Here is a 22,716-nt window from a genome sequence, read left to right on the forward strand (position 1 = left end):
CCAGTCCCTGAGGCAGCGGCTCTCATTCCCAGCCGCCCAATGGAACCACCTGGGAGTTTAAAGAAATACAACGCCTGGGCCTCACTCGCAGCTACTCTGTGCAGTGGACCTGGGCTCCGAGTGGCTAACAAGATCCACAGGTGATTCATCCCCTCACCGCTGCCTAAGTGGGGGTGATGGGTGTGGGTGCCGGGCTCAGCCTTCCAGCTCCCCGTCCAGGAGGGAGGATGCGCGGGCAAGGAGAAGGCATCCTCGGTATTCCCCCCGCCCTCTCCCTGCAGCCCAGGTGACCAGGTGTGGCTCAGAGGGCAGGCCCAGTTTATGAGCAGGGCACTGGCGAGGGCCCAATGGTGCCACCCTGACACCTATACCAGCTGCAGGCCTGGCTCCCCCGGGCCCTGTCTCTCCCAGGCGGGGAGCAGGTGTCTGCGGGTCAGGTGCAGGGACCTGGGGGCAGGGCTGCACCTCATCTCAGTTACGATCAGACCTGGGATCTTGTAATGTGGACTTTGCAGACTTCTGTTTTGCTTATCTGCATTTTCAGTTTTGCTCCAGTGCCTACCTGGATATTCATAATGTTTTTAGCTGAACAAAGGAAAGACAAATTGTTGGAGCCTTGGTTGGTACACTAGGAAGTCAATGTACACCTAGGAAGACCCCGGTTCGGCTCAGGTTGCTTACCGAGACTCTCCAGGAACCCTTGACTTCTGCCAACATGACTTCTCTGTAAAATGAGGAGGTTGGCCTATGACTACAGGGGTCCCCCTGTCTGGGGACAACTCACATTTTCCTCTGCCTAGAACCACGACTTCAGGGCCCAGTTCAGCACCTCCCAAGCTCCAGGAAAACCCACAGCACATTCGAGAAAATACATTTTCATTCTCAGGACTCAGCTCACTGGCCACCAGCTCCAGCTCTTCCTGAGCCCCCGGCAAGCCAGGCTGCCCGAGTCAGAAGCGAGCCCTATTCCTCATTCCCTGCCAGGTCCCACTGCAGGATGAGGAAGGCGCCTCACTTCGCCTCGGTCCCTAAAGTAACCTGCCTGGTGCTGGCCAGGCTGCCCTCCCTCAGCCCAGGGAGGAAGCAGCCAGCCAGAGGACGCGCCCGGCGTACAAAATACAATCCCCTCAACCCCAGAAACCCACACACCCTCATCAGGCAAGGTGGAAAGTGGTATCCCACCCTCACCCTCAACGCACGCTGGAGGGGTCGCTACAGTACTGCTGCTTAACTTGGTTGCACGTGGAGATCACCCAGGGGGAGCCTGGGGAAATACTCATGCCTGGGTCCTCCCCGCAGGGATTCAGACAGAAATGGCCTGGGGTGTGGACTGGGAACTAGGATGCTTAAAAGCTGCCCCAGGTGGCTCTAATATTATATACAGCCGATTTCAAAACCACTGCCCCAGACCCGAACTACCCTCACTCCTTGTTAGAGGGAAGGCCTAGTCCAGCCCCACCCCAGGGGTCAGCACAGCAGCCATGGATGGATGACTGTCCTCCCGCCCACCCTTGGGCTTCCCCTCCTGGGCCATCTCTCAGCAGCCTTTGCAGAGCTCAGAGGTGCTGCGAGGTCTCACGCTCACGGGGAAAGCCCGTGCCAGAGGTGAGCGCGTTTTCAGCAGAAACCTCTGGGTTTCCGACTTTCTCAGGCCCGGGAGCCCTGCCTGCACTCAGGAGGGACAATGAAAACAAGGCAGGTGACCCTGCCCCCATTGTTCTCAGGCTGGGACGGTAACACTCCCCCCCCTCCCCCGGGGCAGCTGGGCGCCCCTCCCATGAGAGCTGAGGCCAGGGCAGAGCAGTGCAGGGACTGCTGCCCCCCGCGGGTGGGCTGCGGGGGTTTGGCTAAAACAAACAGACAAGGGCTGGTGGGGCCTGAGCTCAGGATGGGACGTCAGCGTCAGCAAGTGTTCTCAGGCACCTGGAGGGCTGAGCTGATGAGTGAGACTGGAAATCCCTGTGTGTGCAGACCAGGGGACCTCAAGGACCCAGTCCCGGCTCCACAGTCCTGCTGCCTGAGAGCCGGCCCTGGGGAGTAGGAAAGAGCCCCCTTCCACCCAAATACACACACACACCAGATAATCCCCTGGAGCCATGTTCTGAAAATCCACTCCCTGCCTCATCTTCCGAAGCACTTGGGGCAGGAGGAACGTGCAGTGAGGCTTAAATGACAAGAGGGGCACCTTTCATCTACCTGCAGCTTCCCTACCCCCAATTCACAACCACTGCCCTGCTCTGGCTGGCTGTGGCCTGACCCATGGTCTTGTGCTATAGTATCTCTTCCCTATCTGGGATGCTTGGCCTGGATTCATGACCTGGCCCCTCCTCTGCCCCCAGAATCCAGATCCTGGGAATATCTGACATCTTTCTACTTTGATGCCAACAGACATCTTCCTACTAGCGGGTCAACAACTCGAGGGCAGGAAATTACTCAGCCAGGACACCTCAAACATGCCAGGTGTGCAGATTACCCCCTCCTCCTCCCTATAGGGGTATGGGTCACTAGGGAGTGAGAGGTCCGTGCAGGGGATTCGGCTCCTGGCTTGTCCTTTCCAGGTAAGCCAGCAAACCTCTCTGGGTCCTGTTCAACTCCTCTGTAACAAGGCTGAGGAGGGCAAAGGCAGCATCTCCCTCCTCCTGGCCAAAACCCCATTCATCAGGCACCTTTCATACCTACCACTCCTCTGGCCCTAATTTCATTGGAGACTCAAGACCCTGTGGGCAAGGCAAGCAAAGTGGATATTGTTATTCCCATCTGGTAACTGAGGAAACTGATCAGAGAGGGCTAGTGACACGGAAGAGCTCACACAGCAAGCTGATGACAAAGCCCAGAGAAGAACCAGCCGGAAGCCCCCCGACTCTCAGTTGAGGGCCCTTTGCACCAAACAAGCAAGCCACCCATCCCCGCTCCTGGGACAGGGCTCAGAAATGCCAACCAAAGTGGATCAGGGAAGGTGAGTGACGGGAGAGAGGCAGACACGGGTAACAGGTGACGGAGAGTTATAAAAGGGTGTGCAGTCACATCCGTGGATCTAAACCTGAGATGATTTCGGATGAGCGTATGCTTGCGCTCCCCCCTCATCCAGAGATGCCTTAGGTTTACCCCAACCTGATACTGGGGTGGAAGGAGCAAACATGGGAAGTCACCAGTCCCTCAAGGTTTCTAAAAACAGCCCTCAAGCAGGCCACAAAGGAGGTCGCAGGAACTGCTGACCTGCCATCTCCCCATCCTGGACTGATGACCTGAAGGAGGTTCAGCAGCAGCTCAGCAGCCCCACCCTGTCTGTGCCACGTTGCTTCCCATTCTCCAGAGTCCCCGTCCACACATTAGCCTGGACGACACAAGCTGCTGATCCACTGCAAAATCACGCATGCCAAGTTTGGGACCCTCTGCAGGCAGCACGGGGGCAGAGCGGGGAAAGGCCTGCACTTTGGGGCAGACACACATGGGTTCAACTCCTGGCTCTATCGCCCACCAGCAGGTCATCTGGGGCATGTCCTCTCACCATCTGAGCTTCCCCTTCTGTCTCTGGAAAGCGGGGGTACCAAGACTTCCTTGGGTTGGGGTGCAGATTACGTGAAACAATGCACAGCTTGCTGCTGGGCATACAGGATGTGCACTGGGTGGAAAAGTAAACTGGGAAGAACAGGGCGGTGGCGAGGCCACCTCCATTCCGAGGGTCTGTGCCCGGGCACAGGGCCTCCAGAGCTGTGAACACAGAGCTGGCCAGTTGTCACCTGCAATGTCCTCCTTCCTGGCGACCACCATTTGGAAGATCAGGGCCTGGGATGGTACCTATCGCCCCATGACACTCTATTAGGTACCTGCTATCTGGCCTACTATTTCTCTTCCCCGAATAGACTACGGGCTCTGAAGGCAGAGATTTCACTCATCCGTCATTCCCAGAACAGAACCTGGCACCGGTAAGTAGGTATTCGATATTTGCCAAATGACGACTCAGTCTCGAGATGTATGCCTTCCACAACCATGCCTTCCAGGGCACGAAGATGGGTGAAGATGGGTGCTGGTGCTGTATTTAACATGGGTTCTGGCTGGATGAGGCGGGCAGTCCTGGCAAGTGTGGCCACCCGGGGTTATGGCTTTGTGCTTCTCTGCCCAGTGCCTTTTCCTCACCTCACCCAACCGTACCTGTGTGCCAGGCCAGAGCCCCCAGAGGTCTTAGCCCTGGTGAGTCAGCTGCACGGCAGACTTTGGAACCATCAGGATTCCTGAGGAAGGAGGCCGGCAGGCGGTGAGGGGGGTGCCCAGGATGGGTGTTAGGGTTGAGGGCCACAGGTCCACCCCCCACCCCGGGCCCCATGCATGCTTCCTGGCTCCTCCAGCAGAGGGGAAGAACGACACTCTGTTCCATAAAGCTCTCCTGAGCCCTGGGAGCTGCCAGCTCTGTTCCTCTGGACACAGATGCCTCCCCTGGGCACCCTTGCTGGGTTCCTGAGGACAAGGTTCTCCAGCAACTGACACCCCCAGATTCCCCCTCCACGGGATGAAAGCCTCACCACATTCATCCCATCCGGGTACACCCACGCCCTTGGGAGAAGGATGTCAACACCCTCACCTCTTACCCAGCAGAGGACTGCACCCCAGACCACTGTCAAACTGTCTCCACCCAGGGGCCCAAAAAAGAGACCCCTCCATCTGGGAAGACTCCTTCCCCTCTCCCTTCACCTGGGGCTGGCAGCTCCGGGTAATAAGTAACTGCCCATCCTTGAAGGCTAGGGTTCTGATGATAAGGGATTATTAAGTCTACCCATTTATCATAATTTGTTTAATACGACCAGATGGTTAAACTGTAAACCTCTTCACTAATGGGGAAAAAAAAAAAAAAAGAAAGAAAGAAAAAAAAAAAAAGAAAAGAAAACAGGCCAGGGGGCTACCAGGCGGTGGTGTTAATCCTGCATAAGAGGTGGCAGCGGAGTCTCGCCATGACTATGAAGTAACCCTCCCGGCCTGTTCATTACAAACTACCGCTTCTCCCCCAAACCTGGCCCTGCTTCCTCCACGCATGACCCAACCCCGGTGCCTCTCCATGAAGCCCCCTGCAGGATCCTCCTGAGGGCCAACCACCTGTCACGAAACCCTTCCTTATTGTCTGACTCTAACCTAAATCCCCCCGGCTGCAGTCCAAGCCCATTTCCTTTGGTTCAGTCTCCAGCTGGAGACAGACAACAGCTGGTCTCCATCGTCTCTGGAATAAATTGTACAAGAAACGACCAGCGAACTGGCACAGGCATTTTGGGATGGATGGTACTCTTTGCAGGGTGGAGAGCCTTCTGCCTCAATGGCTGATCAAATCCCAGATCAAATCTCACCACTGGAAGACTGAGTCACAACTAGAGACAAGAGCCAAGACAGACCACAACGCTGACAACTGTGAACATCACTGGGCCAGATGCCAAGGGGGGTTGTGCCCTAAAGTGCAGACTCCCCAAGCCCCAGACAGCCGGACACAGATCTCTCACCACACCAGTTGCACCAGGGGCTCTGGCCACCAAGGCCCCTATCTGGAGATCACAGGGATGAGATACAAAGGGGATCCCCAAATACAGCGGGAAAGGAACAGAGCCTGATACATGCAACCGGTGCCCCCCACCCGACTCCCCTGCCTTCGCTGTCACAAAAGCACAAAGGCGCAGCCGCCTCAGCTTTCCCACCCTGCAGGGACAGTCCCCCACCCACCTCTCATCCCCGGCTGACTGGGGCATATCCAGGTTGAAGCAACACACAGCTGTTTTGTGCTGAAGGTATGGAAAAGTACAGCGAGCCCTCCTCGCACAGAGAGGCTGGGCTGAGGTGAGGGGTGCTGGGGTGGGGAGGGGGTGTTAGGAAAACCTCCCATCCTCCAACCTGGGGGGCCCAGGACCAGGGACAGGCTGGGCCACAGGAAATGGAAACTCTCCCGATGGCTCATCAGGAGAATCCTGACTCTGAGGCAGCCCCATTGTGAAACACGGGAGGCAGAAAGGACCAGGACCAGGCCTTCAACACACACATTCCCTCGCTCCCCTTCAGCCGGGCTGCGATTTTACACAAGGGCATTTTCTAAGGCTGCTTAGCCCCCTAACACCCACCCAGGCTCTGGCAGCCCTCAACCTGTCCAGGAGCGTGCAGGAACATTTGTCACCCATGCCTGCACGGCGTTAGCTATTCCTCAGCCCTACAAGTCATGACCTCAGTTTCTTTACTGATCAAACGGGAGTAATGTTGTCTCCCCACCAATTCACAGGGCCACGGGTCCAAAGGCTCAGCAGATGTGAACGTGAAGAGCGTGAAGTAGGTACACCAGCAAAGCTAGTGAACTCCTAGTTTCTAAACACCCACTGCCGTTGGGGGTAGGCTTTCCCCCAGCCTCCCGGTGCATTGTGCGTGGCCAGCGGAGGCTCAGAGACAGGAAAGCAAATGCCACCAGATTTCTAAGTCATGCAAAGGTCAGCAGGGGAGCGAGACCCGCTCCTCAAGTGGCTGCATCCTGTCCCCCTGCAGAACCCAGTTTCCCATGAAACACTTGGAGTGGCACAGCTGCAGTGGCCACTTCTCAGGCTTGTCCAGGGAGGTCCATTTGCCCTCGCATCTGCTGAAGATGGCCACCTGGCCTGGGCTACTGTGGGCTAAACCAAAGATCTAGCAGTGGGCTTCCAGGATATGGCCTGCCCTCTGCCCCAGGGGTCACCTCCCAGGAGGAGCAGGGGAACAAGAGGACAAGATGGGAACAGGGTTCCCTTCACCTTCCCTCCCACCTCGAGGCTCTGGGCATTGCCCTCTTTGGAGCCATTCCTGCCTGATACACATGCCACATCTGGCCAGACACCAGCCCCCAACACCCCTGTACAGATCTACCCACCTAAGTTAACCCAAGCAAAGGTGGGACCAGGGTCCTGGGCAAGCTTTCCTCGCATTACGCAGCTCGAAGTCAGGTCGATTGATTCCTTAAGAATTTGCCGAGCACCGGCCCTGTGCCCTGATGTGGGCAAAATAAGGGAAGAGCAAGACACAGGTCCTGCCCAGGACGGCCTTGGGTCTAACAAGAGACAGACAGGCAGATGGGAGGAGTTACAACGACAGCGGAGGACAGCACAAGAAAGCAGCAGACAAGCCAAGGCAAGGCCAGGACAGTCCTTGCTAAACACACACTCATAGGAGCCTGATGGGACAGAGCGGGCAGGGCGGTCAGCAGACCCTGGCCAACCCGCACTTTCTGTGAACCAGACCAGTGCGGATGCTCACCTCAGAGGAGCTTGCAAGTTTCCCGGGGGGTGGGACAGGGCAACCCCCCCTTCGGGTTCTCGGCACATCACCCTCCCCACTCCAAGGCTGCCAGCCAGCTCTGACCTCGCCCACCAGAGCAGGATGGAATTTCACTAGAGGCACCAAGAGAAGCCAGTGTGCCCTTAGGAACCTCAACAGATTCCATCAGCATTCTAGCACTGCCCAAGGGAACTCTCTGTGCTGATGGGACACTATCTGAGCAGTCCCATGTGGCTACTGAGCCCTTGGACTGTGGCCAGTTTCATGGAGGAACTAAATTCAAACTTTATTAATTTTAATTAAAAATTAAACAGCCACAATAATTAGTAATATCATGTTAAAATAAAATTAATTAGGGACCTGTGGGTGGTAATGACCATACTGATAAAGTCAAACACAACACATCCTACCTAGGCAGGGTCTGCCTTACCCTGGACCCCTGGATTCACCCAAGCCTTGGCCGTGGTCTGCAGCATGCTCTGGGGTCTGAATTACACGCATGGTCCTGGGCTGTCCCAAATCTTTCCTGTGCTTGTGTCTTTTGTCAGTCCAAAAGGCAAGGAGGGCAAAGTCTTCCTGAGCCCCCGCAGGAGTCGGAAGAGCTGGATATACACAGAGGCTAAGACAATACTTGTCCGTGGGCCTCTGGAGGATCCCCTCCCTTGTAGGAGACACTGACCCCAACACTGGAGACAGCCCCTGAGACTCCCCCAGCTCTGCCAGGCCTCTCCCGGGGAACCACACTCTCTTCTTGGTGACCATCAGATCGTGTCCAATCTCAAACTTCTTGGTCTGCAGTCCGAAAGCCCACCTGGTTTCCCCAGTCTTTGAGACCCTTCCCCTCAAACGTGTTCAACAGCACTGCTGCCCAGGAAGCCACCACCCTGGCAGCTAAACTGAAAAATAACACGTTGTTTAGCAATTTCAGAAGCGACACTAGTTTTCGGAGTATGCGCCGTTAGAACCATGTTTATTTGTGCTTTGTGTACCTTGCACATTAAAAATAGCCAGTGTAGAAGTGGCTGATGCTATATGCACGCATCTTACCCTTTCAGAAAATTCGATGTCTTTGCTTTAAAAGCAATACAACAGCATTTTGGAAAACTAGGGAAGCAGAGAAAGAAAAGGCATCGAAAACCCCGCCTCCAGCTCAGCGCTGCCCGCCTTCCGTTTTCGCGTCGAGTTTCAATTATTCAACGCTAACACAGCACCATGCATGAAACTAGAGTCTCCTGCTGCCCACACCCCCGTCTTGTTTTTGTCTCACTTGAAGTCTGGCTCATAGCTCAGCCCCACTGAGAACACCAAATCGAAGCCCTGGGAACCCACCCCTGTCCCAGGACCCCAGCAGGTGCCCCTGCTGGTCTGTCTGAGGGTCTCCTACTCCACAGGCCAGAGCCTACCAGGTCACTCAATAAGCAGGGATCAACCTGTGTGCAGTGCAGTGGTGGCCAGGAGTGGACAGTGTGTACACAGATGGAAACAGGCTTTGGCAAGTGAAAGTTTTAAGACACGTACACAGTGACCCCAACACAGAGCTGGTGGTGGAAGAGACGGGGAGTCTGGCCACAGGCAGCCCTCTCAGCCCTGGGGCATTCCAAAAAGAGAGGGTGTGCCAAGACTGAGACCTATGAACTCTGAAGCCCTGGCATCGTGTAGACAGAAACTTCCTAGAGCAGGACCCAAAAGTGTCCCCTCCTCATGACTCGGAAGTTGCCTTGCCCCAGCCCTGGGGAGCCAGCCCTGGGTCCAGACAGGTGCATGGCCGGGGCAGGGGTGTGGGAAGGTAGTGGGGACACCGACGCACCTCCCCAGGCAACCTATCAACCTGTCCCAACAGAGGGCGGAGTGTCCCCACTCATGTGCCCCGTGCACGTGACGCGCAGCAGGGTGGGGGGCCATCCCAGAGTGCTTGCTGGGTTGGGGCAGAATCTGGCCAGGCATGGCCCCCATGGGAAGGGCCCGGGGCAGGACTTTTCCAGATTGGAGGTGGGCGCTGGTAGTCCTACCTTTGGGTTTTGGGGGCTGGTGGGACAGAGGCCAAAGGAGAGAGAGAGAGAGACACAGCTTCACAGTTCGGATGTTCATTAATCATTACCCTCGTACACAGTGTGAGGTTTGGGATCCAATGGGGGCACAGTCGAGGGCCTCATGGGAGGGGGAAGGAGTGCAGACAAAGCACAAGCCTCAGTGCAATGTGCTCTGACGTGGGGGAGAAGGAGGTGCCCAGAGAACGATGGGGCTCAAAAGAAGGCCACCTCCAGGATCAGGGGAGCCTTCCCTGGCAGCCCCAGCCTATGGCAACGTTTCTACCTTGGAGCACACGTGTCCCCTACAACATGCTGCACCCCTATTTAATAATCCTTCATATACACAGCAGGGCCCGGCCCCAACCTCAAAGATAAGGATAATGTCCGATACGTCTCATAATTCCCACAACCTTGAACCAGCACTGGGCATACAGCTGGCGCTAAGAGTCTAATTGGCCTTAGTGAACAAGTCCCTGGCTCAGAGAGGGGCAGTGACCTGGCCTAGTCACACAGCCAAGTCAGCTGAGCCAGGCCCAGGACCTGGCTCTGTCTTCCAATCCTCAGTCCCCGGGCCACTCATCAGTAGATCTCAGGGCTGCGGCTGGAGTCTGGGGGATGGGGTGTTGAAAAGCTGATAATCAGGACACCCTCCCTTTTCCTGCTCCCACGGGGGGTGCTGACAAGACATTACTGCATCAGTGTGCTCTGCTCAGCCCACTCAGCACTATCCCTCAGCCAGAGGCAGCAGCCCTTCCACCCGCCGCTCCAAAGGGGGCGGGATGCTGAGGAGGGGAGGGCACCCTTCCAAAGCCAACAGTGTCAGGATGCATTCCTCGACCCGGGAGGCAAGAGTTTTATTTGAACAGGAGCTGTGGGGAGGGGATGGGGCTGCCGCTCTTTCTCCTCCAGTGGGTCTGAACAGGTGCCATCCTGTACCCGGGGACATGGGAGGAACAAGAACCTTGCATTAGACTCAAGGAGCACCCAAGCCAAAAATCAACATTCAAGTCCGTGAAGGGCCTGCCCCGGGGTCCTCAGCATGCTACAAAATAGCCAGTCTGTCCCCAGTCATGCAGGCAGATCTGAGCAGCGCTTACACCCCAGGAGAAAGGCAAGACGAAAGCTGTTCCCTCCCAAGGTGCAGACCACAGCGCTGGCTGCTAGGGGTTAGCCCTGGGGAAGCCAAGTCAGGGACGGGTCACAAGTGTGGGTTTAGCTGCTGGGGCGGTAGCAGGTAATGTGCGGACTCAGACAGGAACCCTATAGCCAAGAGGCAAACTAAACTGCACCTCACTACTCCAGGTCTTTGATTCTTTCTCGAGAGCTCGGTCTCTGGGTCCCCTAACCCACAAACCCTGCAGTGAAGGGTCAGAGTCTGACAGGTCCGTAAGGATGCCAGGAGAACAGGCTGGAGGGCAGGGATGGAGCTGATGGCCTCTACCCTGAGCTGCGACTTACCTAACACAGGTTTTGTCCTGCTTTAAAACTTTTCACGCTGAGAATAGCAAACAAACCTATATATATGGTCAATGCGGTCAGAACAGTGACCAGTGTCAACACCCACAAAAGCTGAAGAGAGCAGTTCTCAGCAAAGGGTCAGTAAGCATGCACAGCCCGCTTCCAGGGAGCTGAAGCCAACAGGGCCCAAGGAGAAAACTCAGTCTCTAGGAGGGGCTGGTGGCCCAGCACAGGGGAAAGCAAGTGCTGATTTAGGACACCACGGGGTCTAAGTGGGGCAGGGCTCTGGCTCAGGCCCCAGAAGGCCTGGGTCCAGGCCACTAACTAGCTGTGTGACCTTGAATAACTTATTCGCCTCAGTTGCCTTATCTGCAAAATGAGTTTCCACTGTTGTCTATGGCCCCACTGCTGGGAGTCCCCGGGGTGTGGGATGGCCCCCACCTGCCTTTCCTTCACCAGGTACCAGCTGCAGTCACTGCTGTGGTCTGACTGCTGGAACACCTCCCTCTGCTCCACCTGCAGGGTGACTTATGTTATCAGTGGACATAGACCTGAGTTCTTGGTAAAAGCTGAAACCTGCTGTGAGTGTGCAGGTTTTTAGAATGTCTCCCCACCCTCAGGGCATGGCCTCCTGTCAGTAGCTGGGATCAAGAGTAGGGCTCCAGACAGAGGCAAGACCACACAGGGAACAGAGTCCAAATCACTTGGGCTGCTGCAAGGACTTTGGCTCTGAGTCTGGGGGAGAAGCCATGGAGGGTTTTCTGCGTTGAGGGTTCCAATCTCACTCTATCAGGATCCCTGACTGCCGTGGCACTAATTGACTACCCTTCACCTCCTGTGGCCTCTGCTTCCAGGAAGCCTTCCCTAACTGTCCCACTTAGCTCTACCTACTCCTTTATTGTACTTTCCCTGCCCTGGTGAGCACAGTAACCTTGGAAAAGTTACATAACCTCCTGAGGTCTAGGCCTTGGCTCCAGGGCTGTAAAGGGAGGCTAGTTAGATAACCACTAAGCTCCCTTCAGCCTCACATTTTATGATTTGCTGCCAGGAGTGGCACCCAGAGCCTGACGCTCCTCCCCCATCCCTGCCAGCCTCCTGGAAACCAGCCAACAACAGCTCCTTGGGCTCAGACACTTGGGGAGCAGGGTCCTGTGATGGGGAAACTCCCTGGGGAGACATCAGACTACTTCTGCCCCAGGCTCTGAAGGGCCTAGAAAAAATCCTTTTTTCTGAGTCTATGGTTGACCACAACTTCAACCTTTGCCTCTTATTTCAGAAAAACTCACTAGTGGGTGGGAAAGCTGGCACTCAAGGAAAGGGTGTGCTGGGGCAATTTAGGAAATCAGGCCAGTTTAGTGCAAGTGAAATAAGTGCTCTGCACCCTAACACACATCAAGATTTTGATTTAAAGGCTGTTCAAAAGGGGATTAGAGGTGGGGTAACAAACGGCTTGGGGAAGAAAGGCTCTGGACCTGGGCAAGCAGAGCTAGTTTAACCTAAGCTTGGTTCTACAGACGGTCTGTCCCAGCTTCTCACCAAGCCTCAGTTTTCCTATAGAGGCAAAAGGGATGATATTTCACTGCCAGACCTCACAGAGGGCACAGGAAGGCACTTTAGGTGAGTGGGTCTACAGAGACCCATGGTAAGGCCAAGGGTGGGGATCTGGGGAGGGTGCAAAGCCTGGGTATCTGCATGCTCCTTAGAGCTCACCCAGGTGCTGCAGGCAACACTCCTGCTCCATCCCCTGGCACCAAAGTCCCTAGTCAGCTCTGCCCCAAGGGGTGCGCCATGGGGTAGAAAAGGCCTAATGCCTGCAGGCTGCAGTCATGCCCAAGGGCTAGGAACACACCCTTCTCCCCTACAAACAGCCTGGCCTTCCTCCTGCTCCTCCCCCCACCTCCACGTGCCCTCGTGGTTTCTGCGGTACGTGGTCTGAGGACATTCCCTGACAGGCAGGGACGGTTCATCCTCTTTATAGCAGGTCTCAAAACAGGCCTGGGCACATGGTATGTGATTGGTAAATATCTGCACAAAGGACTGGGTGTCTGCTCTTTCTCAAGTTCCTTGAAAGCAGAAACCACCTACACCCTGGGGAGGACAGGCCTGCTAGGCGTGCGCTCGCAGACAGGCCTTGTTCATCCCAGGGGAAAGGCGTAAGGGGACTCCTGCAGATGAACAGACCCAGAGAGGCAGAGCTGTTTGTTCTGTAAAGTCCCTCAAAAGGGAGAAGATAACCGTGAGCTGGTCTTAAAGGTGAACTCGCAGTGCGCCTTCCTCTTGTGTTCTCCTGTGGTCTTCGCGCCCAGAGAGACAGATACCATCCCTCCTACTTTCTGATGAAGCCAGGGGCTCAGGGTGCAGCTTGCAAAGGCGGTGTGACTTTAAAGCCTGTGGCTGACCACCAGGCAACTTGTCCCAGCCTCATGCGGCTGGAAGGCTAGAAGGAGGAAATGGGCGTAAATTTTGATAAAGCCCCTCCCCTTCTGTTCTCTGGGGCCAGAGCCCTACCTGGCTCAATTCCCCCAGGTAACCACCTTGACCTTGCAGGAGGCTGGGCCCCTCATGACTAGACTCCAACCCAAAGGTCCACATGACTCTTGGCCTCCCCATCTGAGCCAGGCACACCACTGGGCACCCAGGGGCCCAACAGACACATTCTGAGCAAGTCACTTACTGAGCTAAGAACTGGGTAGGGAGACATGGCCCTGTCCACACAGGGCTCCTGCAGTCTAGCTGGGCCTAATTTAACAGGCTCTCCAAGACTTCTTGAATGAAAGGCTGAACTTACTCCCAAGAAGCAGAGTCCAAAGAGGTGAAATATGACCAGGGTCACACAGCACAAACCAGTACCGTGGGGAGAATCAGAATTCATATTAGAATCAGCTTTTCCCTGCACAGTGGTTCAGATAAGGGTTTCCTGGCCCCAGCTCCAGCCCCAAGCACTGGACACACAGACAAAGGGAGGGGCTCCACTGTGTCCTCCCCAGTTGCTGTGGCCTACAGGACCCCTGGCAACTCACAGGGCCAGCCACCAGGCTACAGGAACAGCCAAGCTGGCCCTGTCCCCCAGGTAAGCCCCTCCTCGCACAGCTTCTAGCCTAGCCTGGGGGCAAGCCTCTCCCTAATGGAGGTGTCAGCTAGGCAACCTTAGCCAGATTACAGTGGCCATGAGAGGTGACAACAGCCAGAAGTACACAATACTGCCTAAATAGTTCGGCAGGAAACCCAAATATTTAGCTAGGAAGGGGAAAAACAGAATGGACACTTCAAAGCCAATCCAAGGGACCTGGCCAGCAAGGGCCTATTGAGAGGGGAGATGGGTGGTGTCTGGCCCCAGGGAGGGCACAACTCTGACCCCACATCCTGTGTGACCACCCTCCAGGGATGACACCCATGAGGCCATCTGGACCCAGGAATCCTCCGGAAGGGAAGAGGTTTAACAAACGCCTCAGATAAGCCGAGACTGAGCAGAGAAAGCCTTGTCCCCTTCTGTAGAGGAGGGAGCAGGGCTCTGCTGGAAGGGAAGAGGAAATATACCTTCCACTGAGGGAAGGGGTGGGTGAATGTGCAGGAAATGGAAAATGGTGGGGGCTCCACCAGGAGTTTTGGTGGGTTTTATCATCTGTGTCTCCATCTCCAGATTGGGAGCTCAATATGCTGTGGGGCTTGAACTGGGCGTCAGGAACAGCACCACCCCACCCCCGACCCCAGAGAGATGGGGTATCAGAGAACAGCTAACACATAGCAAATCACCACTTGCATGTGTCAGGCACTCAGTCAAATGTGTTTACCTGGATTCTGCAGGCATGAGGGCAATACTGAACTATTGTCCCATTTCACAGACTAAGAGACTGACTTGCTCGAGGTCCCAAGGATAAGTAATCAGCCAATCACACAGAGAACCTCCCAATGCACCCTAAGGCTCTGAAGACACCACTTTCCCACGTCTAGGCCTTTGCTCCTTGTTTTGGCCACCTTTCCGGCTCACATGGAGAAAAATGTCAGGGTGTGGGCTCTGGGATCAAATCCACATTCTTCCACTTCCTAGCTGTACAGCCTCGGGCAAATGAGTGAACTTGAACTATCCATTCTGTTGCCCCTGCACTGAGGTGGTGCTGGTAAGAGTACCTCCAGCAAAGAGTTGCTGTGAGGATTATGAGCCAATGCACATAAACGGTTCCCAAGGCCTGTGGTGACGCAATAGCTCAGCACCCGTTATCTGGAATCACCCCCACCTCCAGCCCCCAATCCCTGCCCACTCCCATCACTTCTACCTCCTGGTTCTACCTCCACTCCTGGTCAGGCCCCAAGGCTCTGCAGTCAGCAAGGAAGGGTGAATTTTAGCCTCTGGCTAGCCATGTAGCCCTGGGCAAACCCCTTGGCCTCGGTTTCCTAGACAATGGGCAGAGAAGTAACACCTCACCCACAGGACAGGTTCAACAAGATACAGGTAAAGAGCCAGCCTGGCACATGGGAGGTACTCAGCAAAGAGCTCCCAGGGGCTGCAGCTCACACCACTCATCCCTCCTGGCTGCCTCAAATTCCCCCTTCTTTAAGTTCGAGAGCAGAAATTAAACTCTCAACGGTACATGCTTGGAACCTCCAAGTGTACCTACCAATGTCAGGTAACAAGCTCCTCGCCTGTCTTTCTCTAGAGTAGGGGCTCTCTGAGGGCAGGGGCTATGTTTTGTTCAGAGCCAGATGCCCCACAGGCCACAGGGTTCTACAGGCCTCAGGAAACAGGAACTGAATCCTGAGGCCCTCTGACCCTGGTCCAGCCTCACCATATGCAACCCATCACTGGGCACCAGGTCTACATTTTTCCTCATTTCACCAACTGTGGCCCTGTTTCTCTCCCCAGCTAGACTGAGCTCCCGAGGGCTAAAGCCCCACCTGGTTTCTGAGGCTTCAGTGCACACAGAAGTGACAGCTGGCAGGGAGGGACCCCTCTGTGATCCCCTAACTGTGCCCAGGTCTCTGAGGTTTGGGGGCCAGATGAACTGCTCACAAAAAGCCGAGATGCCTCAGGCAGCTGTACAGAGCTGGAGCACACTACCCGCACTGTTACCTAAATGAGCAAAGAAGGTATACAAATGGAAGGGACCCAGACCTGGACCTCCCAAGGGGCTCATGGAAGGAAGACAGAGGTACCCTAACTGCAAGCTGGGTGTGAGGGAGTGCGGGCGGGCTCTTTTGGGGGAGGTGCTGTGAGCTCTGTCGGCTTTGGGGGAAAGACCCACAGAGCTTTGGGGAAAGCGAGGAGGCATCCTTATCAGAACACCTCAGAACACCCATAGGGTGAAAGGATCAGCCCACAGAAAGAGCCGTTAATTTAGAGTAGAATACTCCACTTCTTTTAAGTTGCAAACAGCTCTGAAGGAAGAGGAAACTTTCTGAAATGCTGTTCACTCCCCTACTTGAAAATTGCAAAAATTTGGTGAGTTCAAATTCTTTGGCTAAACCCAGAGAGCTTCGTCATCTGGTCCTCACCCCTCTGCCCCCTGGCTGCAGTACAGGACCATCATGCAGTTTTACACCTCCCTGAGGGCTGCGGTGAAGAAAGATCCACCATCCTATCCTCCCTTCTCTCTCAGCTTTTTAAAAAGATGGTTGATATCTACCTAGAAGTGGAACTGCTGGATCATATGGTAGTTCTATTTTTAATTTTTTTAAGGAATCTCTATATGGTCTTCCTTAGTGGTTGCACCATTTTACACAAAAAGACAAATACAAATACTGTACAATTCCACTTAGAAGATACCTAAAGTAGTCAACTTCACAGAAACAGAAAGTAGAATGGTCGTTACCACGGCCTGGGGAGAGGAGGAAAGGGGAGTTGTTTTAACAGGTCTAGAGTTTCAGTTTTGCAAGTTGAAAAGAGTTTGGAGATCTGCTTCACAATAATGTGAATATACGTAACACTACTGAACAGCACTCAAAAAAGGTGAAGAGGGTAAACTTTGTTATGTATTTTTCACTATAATAATTTTTAAAAAGTCAGTTGACCTTTCTCCTGAACTAAGAAGGTCTTCCTGACTCTGTGCTCACTACACTTGTGCGTGGATGGCCCCATCACATAGTAGGGGCATCTAGGAGGTGAGTGCCAGCGTGATGAGCCTTGCTATGTGCCAAGCACTGTTATAAGCAGCCTATCAGGATGATATGACGGCATAACCCAGTGCTTGGATGGTGACTCTTTCAGCAACAGAAAGGGGCCTGCAGTAGTGAGGCGAGTGGTACGTGGACAAAGATCCCTGCGGGGGGCAGCATGTCCTCTTATCCATGTCAACCCACCCTTGTGGGGAGGATAGACAGGTCAGGGCTCCTCCACTTACTCCAGGGGTCCAGAGGGACTCTCTGCAAAATCTCTAAGGGGATTCACCTCTACCTTCTCCACTCCCCGAAAGGAACATCAGGAGGTGAACCTATTTCACCTATTACACCTCATCTGACCTCTCTCTATCACCCCAGTTCAGGCCCATCAAGTGGTTCCTGAGGTACCACTCAGATCTAGCATCTCAATTTGTACAAAGACTCTCTTGGGGCTTCTGTCTCAGCAGCCTAGCTTCCCTGTTCCCCAAAGCCTGGTACTTCCTTGCCCCCCACTCCCCCCACCCCACAGACATAAAGAGTTCAGAGGCTGAGGCCAATCTAACAGCAAACAACCAAGTTCAAGATGAAAGCTCTTGGCCTGAGGTCAGAGCTAGCCAAGCACAGCATCCCAAAACCAGAGGATTGTGTTTCTTTTAAATGCCAGACTATAAATAGAGCAAAACCTGAGGAAAATACTTAGAAGCAGCAGTCATCACCTCCCTTACACCCCCTCCTATAGGACTCCCCCCACCCCCACTAGAACATTTCAACACTTGCTAATCTCTACCCTCAATAAGCCTCTATTACTGAGCCATCTGTAATCATCCTGTAAGGGCTCTAGTAAAACTCTCAAAATGATTCAATAAAAATTCACCTTAATTGTTAAAACTAACCAGAGTAGTTAACTAAAGCAGATTTATCGATTTGAGAATTTTTTTGTTTTGGCTGCCCTCAACTTTGAGCAGAACATAAATAAGAAAATGAGACTTTAGGAAGGAACCTCTTTCTTCTATTTCCTTTCAAAAACCCAACTTCTCCACTTTCCATTTCTGCAGTCCTAGACAGTGAGAGTTCAATTACAAATGAATGACCCAGAGGCCTCTGTGATTCTGGATAATCAAAAGATCTATTGTGTTCCCTTTACATACAAAGGCAGTTAAGTGGACCAGTGCAATTTCCAGCAAGGTTCGAAACAAAAGAGGTTTTCATGTTAACCCTTGGTTCCCCCCAAAATTCAAGTCATGTGCCCAGTATGAGCATTTTGGTCAGATGTAATTTTACTACATGACCCATAGTTAATATTTTTTTAAATTTTAGGAGGAGGATTGGTGTTAATAACAGGATGTCAGAACCTCAAAATTGGAGTTAGCCTTATTACTATGGACTGGAACATGTGGAGGGGAGTACAAAGGGCCCAGAAAATAAAAGGAGAGAGGTCTGGCACACATGGAAAACCTCAGAATAGGACAATGCAGGTTAGAGGCCAGCAGGATCCAAGAGGCTTCTGGGAACAGGTCAGCTACATGAGCAGTTTAAGAAAACCCAATTAGGGATGGGGTGTGCCAGCGAAAGGCAGGGTTTGGGGCGACCCCTACCGCACCCCCAAAGGAAAAGTGGGGTGGGGGTGGACTGCTGCTTATTTCAGTAAGGGAGGAGGTGCTGGCTCAGCCAGGCACAACACAGGAGATGCCTGCACGCCCATGCCTGTTCTAGGGAAAAGAGAAAATAGAATTTCCCAGCAGACCAGAGTCCAGCTGAACCAATTAACTAAGCTCACTGACAGACCAACCATTCAACAGCTTCATATGCCTAAGGGGGAGGGCAAGGGTGTACGAGAAGCAGGCTCTGGAGGCAGACTGCCTGGGTCCCACCCCAGCCTGTGCCGTCCTGGTAACTCCCCTGAGCTTCAGTTTCCTTACCTGAACACGTAAGGGTGCTGTAAAGAGTACCCGACTAACGCAGGTAAACACCTAGCAAGTTGCCCTAGTCAGCGTGTCCTCAATGTGTGCAGCTGCAGGAGGATGGCACTCCTCAGTGTCACCCATACACACCCAACGCCGAATGCTTCCACTTTACTTGACCCTCACCAGACCCCCATTTTGCAGAGGAGGAAAAAGAGGCAAAGTTAAATGGTCTGATGGGTAAATGGCCAAGCTGGATGGCAAAACCAGCCAGTGCCCTCTCATAAAATGCCGATTACCACCTACAGCGCCCAACACGCTAGGCGCTTGGTCAATGCCAAATCCCCTTGTGGGAGTCTCTGCAATTTAGGAAGAGGCTGGGGGAGCGGGTCCCCAGCACCTGGAGGAGCAGGCTTGAGGGCAAGGGTTCAGGGTGGTTCTGAAGGCAGGAAGGAGGGGCGACCACGTGGTCCGAGGCCAATGGGGCGCTGAGCCTTTGAAAGTCAGCCTCCGCCTCAGTTCAACCACAGCATGAACAGGGAGGAAGCACCTGACAACTCAGGGACTATTTCCAAAGATCTAAAGAAAGGTGCCTTAACTCCCTTTCTCACGCCTTTGAAAGTACACACACAATTTCCAGTCTAAGAAAAAACCCAACCCAGGCTGCACCCCACCCCCTTCCAACAGCCTTTCTCGGGGGGGGGGGGGGGGGGGGGGGGCCTACCCCAGGAATTCCCAACGGAGGGACTTTTTTTAGGATTACAAAGGTGATTATTCAGAACCTGATAAAACACAGAACTCAGTGGAAAATGCAGGAGCAGCCAGATGGGAAAGAAGATTTTTGAGTTTTCATTTTTCTTTAAACCAATTTCCTGTGGCCTGAAGCAGTGCCCCAAGTCCCAGATCAGCAAGCGAAACCAGGCAGGTTTCTGCAGACTGAAAGTGATGCTAACGAAATGCTTCCACTGGTCCATTCTCATTTCTGGGGCTCTTCCTATGAAGGGAGGGGATTCGCCAAGTTGCAGATGGCTTGAGAGGTTGACTGGGGATGGGGACAGGCCTCTCCATAATCACCTCCAAATCAGACTGGCCTGATGCCCAAATCCTTTTCCTAAAGCTACCTGCCGGCTTTTGGGGGGTAATCGCTGGCGGGTTTAAAAGGACCTCAAAATACCAGGCATTTTGCTTTCTCCTTAAGAAAGCTTAAGACACCTTAAGAAAGCTGCCTAACCTCCAAAGTTATAACCACCAGCTGCACCCGGCTGCCTCACCCCTCCCCCTCCCCCTCCTTTTCCCTTCTCCTCATGTTTTGAAGTTTATTTTCCCACATTCAGCCTTGAATTCTTTCCTTCCTTCCCCTGCAGTAGCGGAGAAGCAGCAAAGAGGCAAACACTTCGAGGGCAGCTCGATTCTTTATCATCCCCGCCTGCCTTCTTCCCCCTCTAAACAAAGCCCTGGAGCCAAGTAAACAACAACGCGTTCTCCAGAGTAATTGTTTCCTCAAGGGAAATTATAAAGTGACCCTCCCTCCCCAACACACACGCACAGGGCAGACTCCCATCCCAAGGAAGGCGGAGCTGCCCAGAACTCCTGCTATCAGGAGCTAAAACACCCTACTCCCTTCTGAAGCTCATACTCCCACCAACCTCACCTACCAACGGCCCCCGGCCCTGGGAACTGCTCCCGGACAGGAGAGTCCCTACTAAAACCCAACACCCAACCTTCTGGCCTAAACCTCCCCTTCCACTGGCTCCTAAGAGGACAAGTCTTTATTTGCCCGGCTGCTAGCAGGCACCTATATGCTCACCTGTGGCAATGTCCGTCTATTTGGGGACAAAAAGGGGGTACCACAGGCAAGATATCTTCACATTTGTTCCCATTTTACATATGGGCTGTTGAGGCCAGAAAAATGAGAGACAACTACACAGCCATAAAGGATTGGGGAGCCGCAGTAGTTTAAATATTGTTTCTCATCAAACTTCCTTTCTGGCATCTTTTACCCCAAGATAAATGTAACAGCTTGGACAATATCTCTACTCCACCTCACAACCTAGAGACTTCACGGGCTCTTACCCAGGTCTGGTCGTTCCACTGGAGGGAGGCCATCACTGCAGGCTAAGAAGCGTGAATGGTTGAGGCCAAGAACCTTCGAGAAACTGGGGTAGAAGTCTTCGATCCCCAATCAAGCCCCACAGTTTATCCACGTGAGATCAATGCCATCCATAGCGCATATGAACCAATGCCAACATGGAGGAGAAACTCTCCCACCACCTCCCATTCTATACAACCTCTCTGCCCGCCGCCCCACCCCCATCCCGTCCCGTCCCCCGAAAAGGGACTCTCAGGGTGTTGTTCTTTTGTTCAACTTGTTACTTTCACAAAGTTGAACTCCAAACCCTTCGGGGATGTCTCCGCGAGATAAGCTTTCCCGGAAGCCTGCGCGCGTCCCCAGCATTCCAGCCACCAGCCCGCATCCCGGGGGCTCAGGCCCGACAGAGCCCCGGAGCCCCCCCTCCCGAGCCCTGCGCCCTGCGGGGGCGGGGGAGCCTCGCGCCACTCCGCCGGGCTGGTGAAGAAAAGCCGAAAAAAGCCGGCCGGGTGCCGCACTTGGCCCCGGAGCTGGGAGGTAGAGACGCGAGGAGGCGGCACCCGGCGGGTCTCCCGAACTCTGGGAGCGTCTCCAAGGAAAGACAAACGCCTTTATCCGCCCCACAGACTCCTCCAACCAAGGAGGTACCCGCACACCCACACCGAGCCACTGCGGGCCCTGGTTCACCCGGGGGTCAAGCCTAAGTTCTTCCCTCCGGACAAACTGGGTTCCAAAGTCTCCGTGCGCGTGGGAGACTCCTGCGCCCACGGGTGAACAGCAGATTCCATGGGTCAGACTCTTGGGGAGACATCCTCTCCGGTCACACCGGGACCACCCACAGGGAGTGAGGGTCATCCAAAGCTGCGAGGCGCTCCCCTTCAGCACTCCTAAACCTCCAGCTCACCTGCAGAATCTTGTCCAGGCCCTCCTGGCCCAGGCACGGGAACTCCTTGAGCAGATGCAGTTTCTGTGTATAGTAGTTTTTCTTGGCCTCTTTCCAATGCGGCTCCTCCAGCACCTCGAAAATCGCCGCCCCAATGGCCAGGTAGAAGATAATGGCCGAGGTAAGCAGAGGGCCCCGGTCCACCATGGCTCCCGAGAGGCCACCTCCTGGAGAATGAGAACGCCTCCGCTAACCCCAGCGGCTCCCGGTCCCACCCGCCCTCCAGCCTCTGGAAACAGCTGTTTGAATTTGGAGCTCCGCATGCGCAGTGCCCCGTTCAACCCGGCGCTGCTCCACCGACACAGTTGCTCCTGCAAGTTGGCCCACTGAGCGCAGGGAACTGTGCGGGACTTCCTCACGCGGGCCAGAGGTGGGCGGACACCAAGGGGGCCGAGGGGGCACCCTGGACCGCGGGGGCTAAAGCAGCTGGGTGAACCCAAGGCCGAACTCCCGGAGACACGCGTGCCTCCTCTCCGCGCGCCACAGCAGTGTGCGCCGCGCCCGCCTCCGCGCGCCTCTTTAACCCGGGCTTGTTGCGCTCTGCCCGTGGAGGAGGGGCCCGCTGAGGGCCCGCCCCCGTGCAGGCCCCGCCCCGTGCAGGCCCCGCGGCTGGTCCCAGATCTACCGCTAGGTGCGCGCTGGAACCAGTTGCGGACCATGTTCGCTCCCCAGGGCCGCTGCCAGGGTAGGCTACGCGCCCCGCATGCCCGGAGGGGTTGTGGTCTCTTGGACTCACGTTTCTTACTAGTGCTGGTGTATTAACTAAAATGAGTGTGTACCTAATGACTGGGGTCAGAAAGTTATTGCTATTGTTATTTTCATTATAAGCCAGTTTTCGTTTATTGATGTTTCTGCCAAGAAAGCTTGATTCTCGGTCTTTCTGTCTCACACACCTTCCTGTAAGACTGGGGAAAGGACCTTAGAAAGGGACTGGAG

General features: G+C 54.4%; 1 protein-coding gene across 1 annotated transcript in view; it reads right to left on the bottom strand.

Annotated features, from left to right (window-relative positions):
- Window positions 1-22,274, bottom strand: part of KCNK5 (potassium two pore domain channel subfamily K member 5) — a 36,565-nt gene extending 14,291 nt beyond the window's left edge. The window contains exon 1 of the mRNA XM_067006137.1: window positions 21,742-22,274. Coding sequence (XP_066862238.1) covers window positions 21,742-21,927 — 186 coding nt within the window. The 5' untranslated portion in view covers window positions 21,928-22,274. The remainder of the gene's footprint in view (window positions 1-21,741) is intronic.
- Between the last annotated feature and the right edge of the window lie 442 nt (window positions 22,275-22,716).

This window comes from Kogia breviceps, chromosome 10 (assembly GCF_026419965.1).
Source record: "Kogia breviceps isolate mKogBre1 chromosome 10, mKogBre1 haplotype 1, whole genome shotgun sequence".
Classification (NCBI taxonomy): domain Eukaryota; kingdom Metazoa; phylum Chordata; class Mammalia; order Artiodactyla; family Physeteridae; genus Kogia; species Kogia breviceps.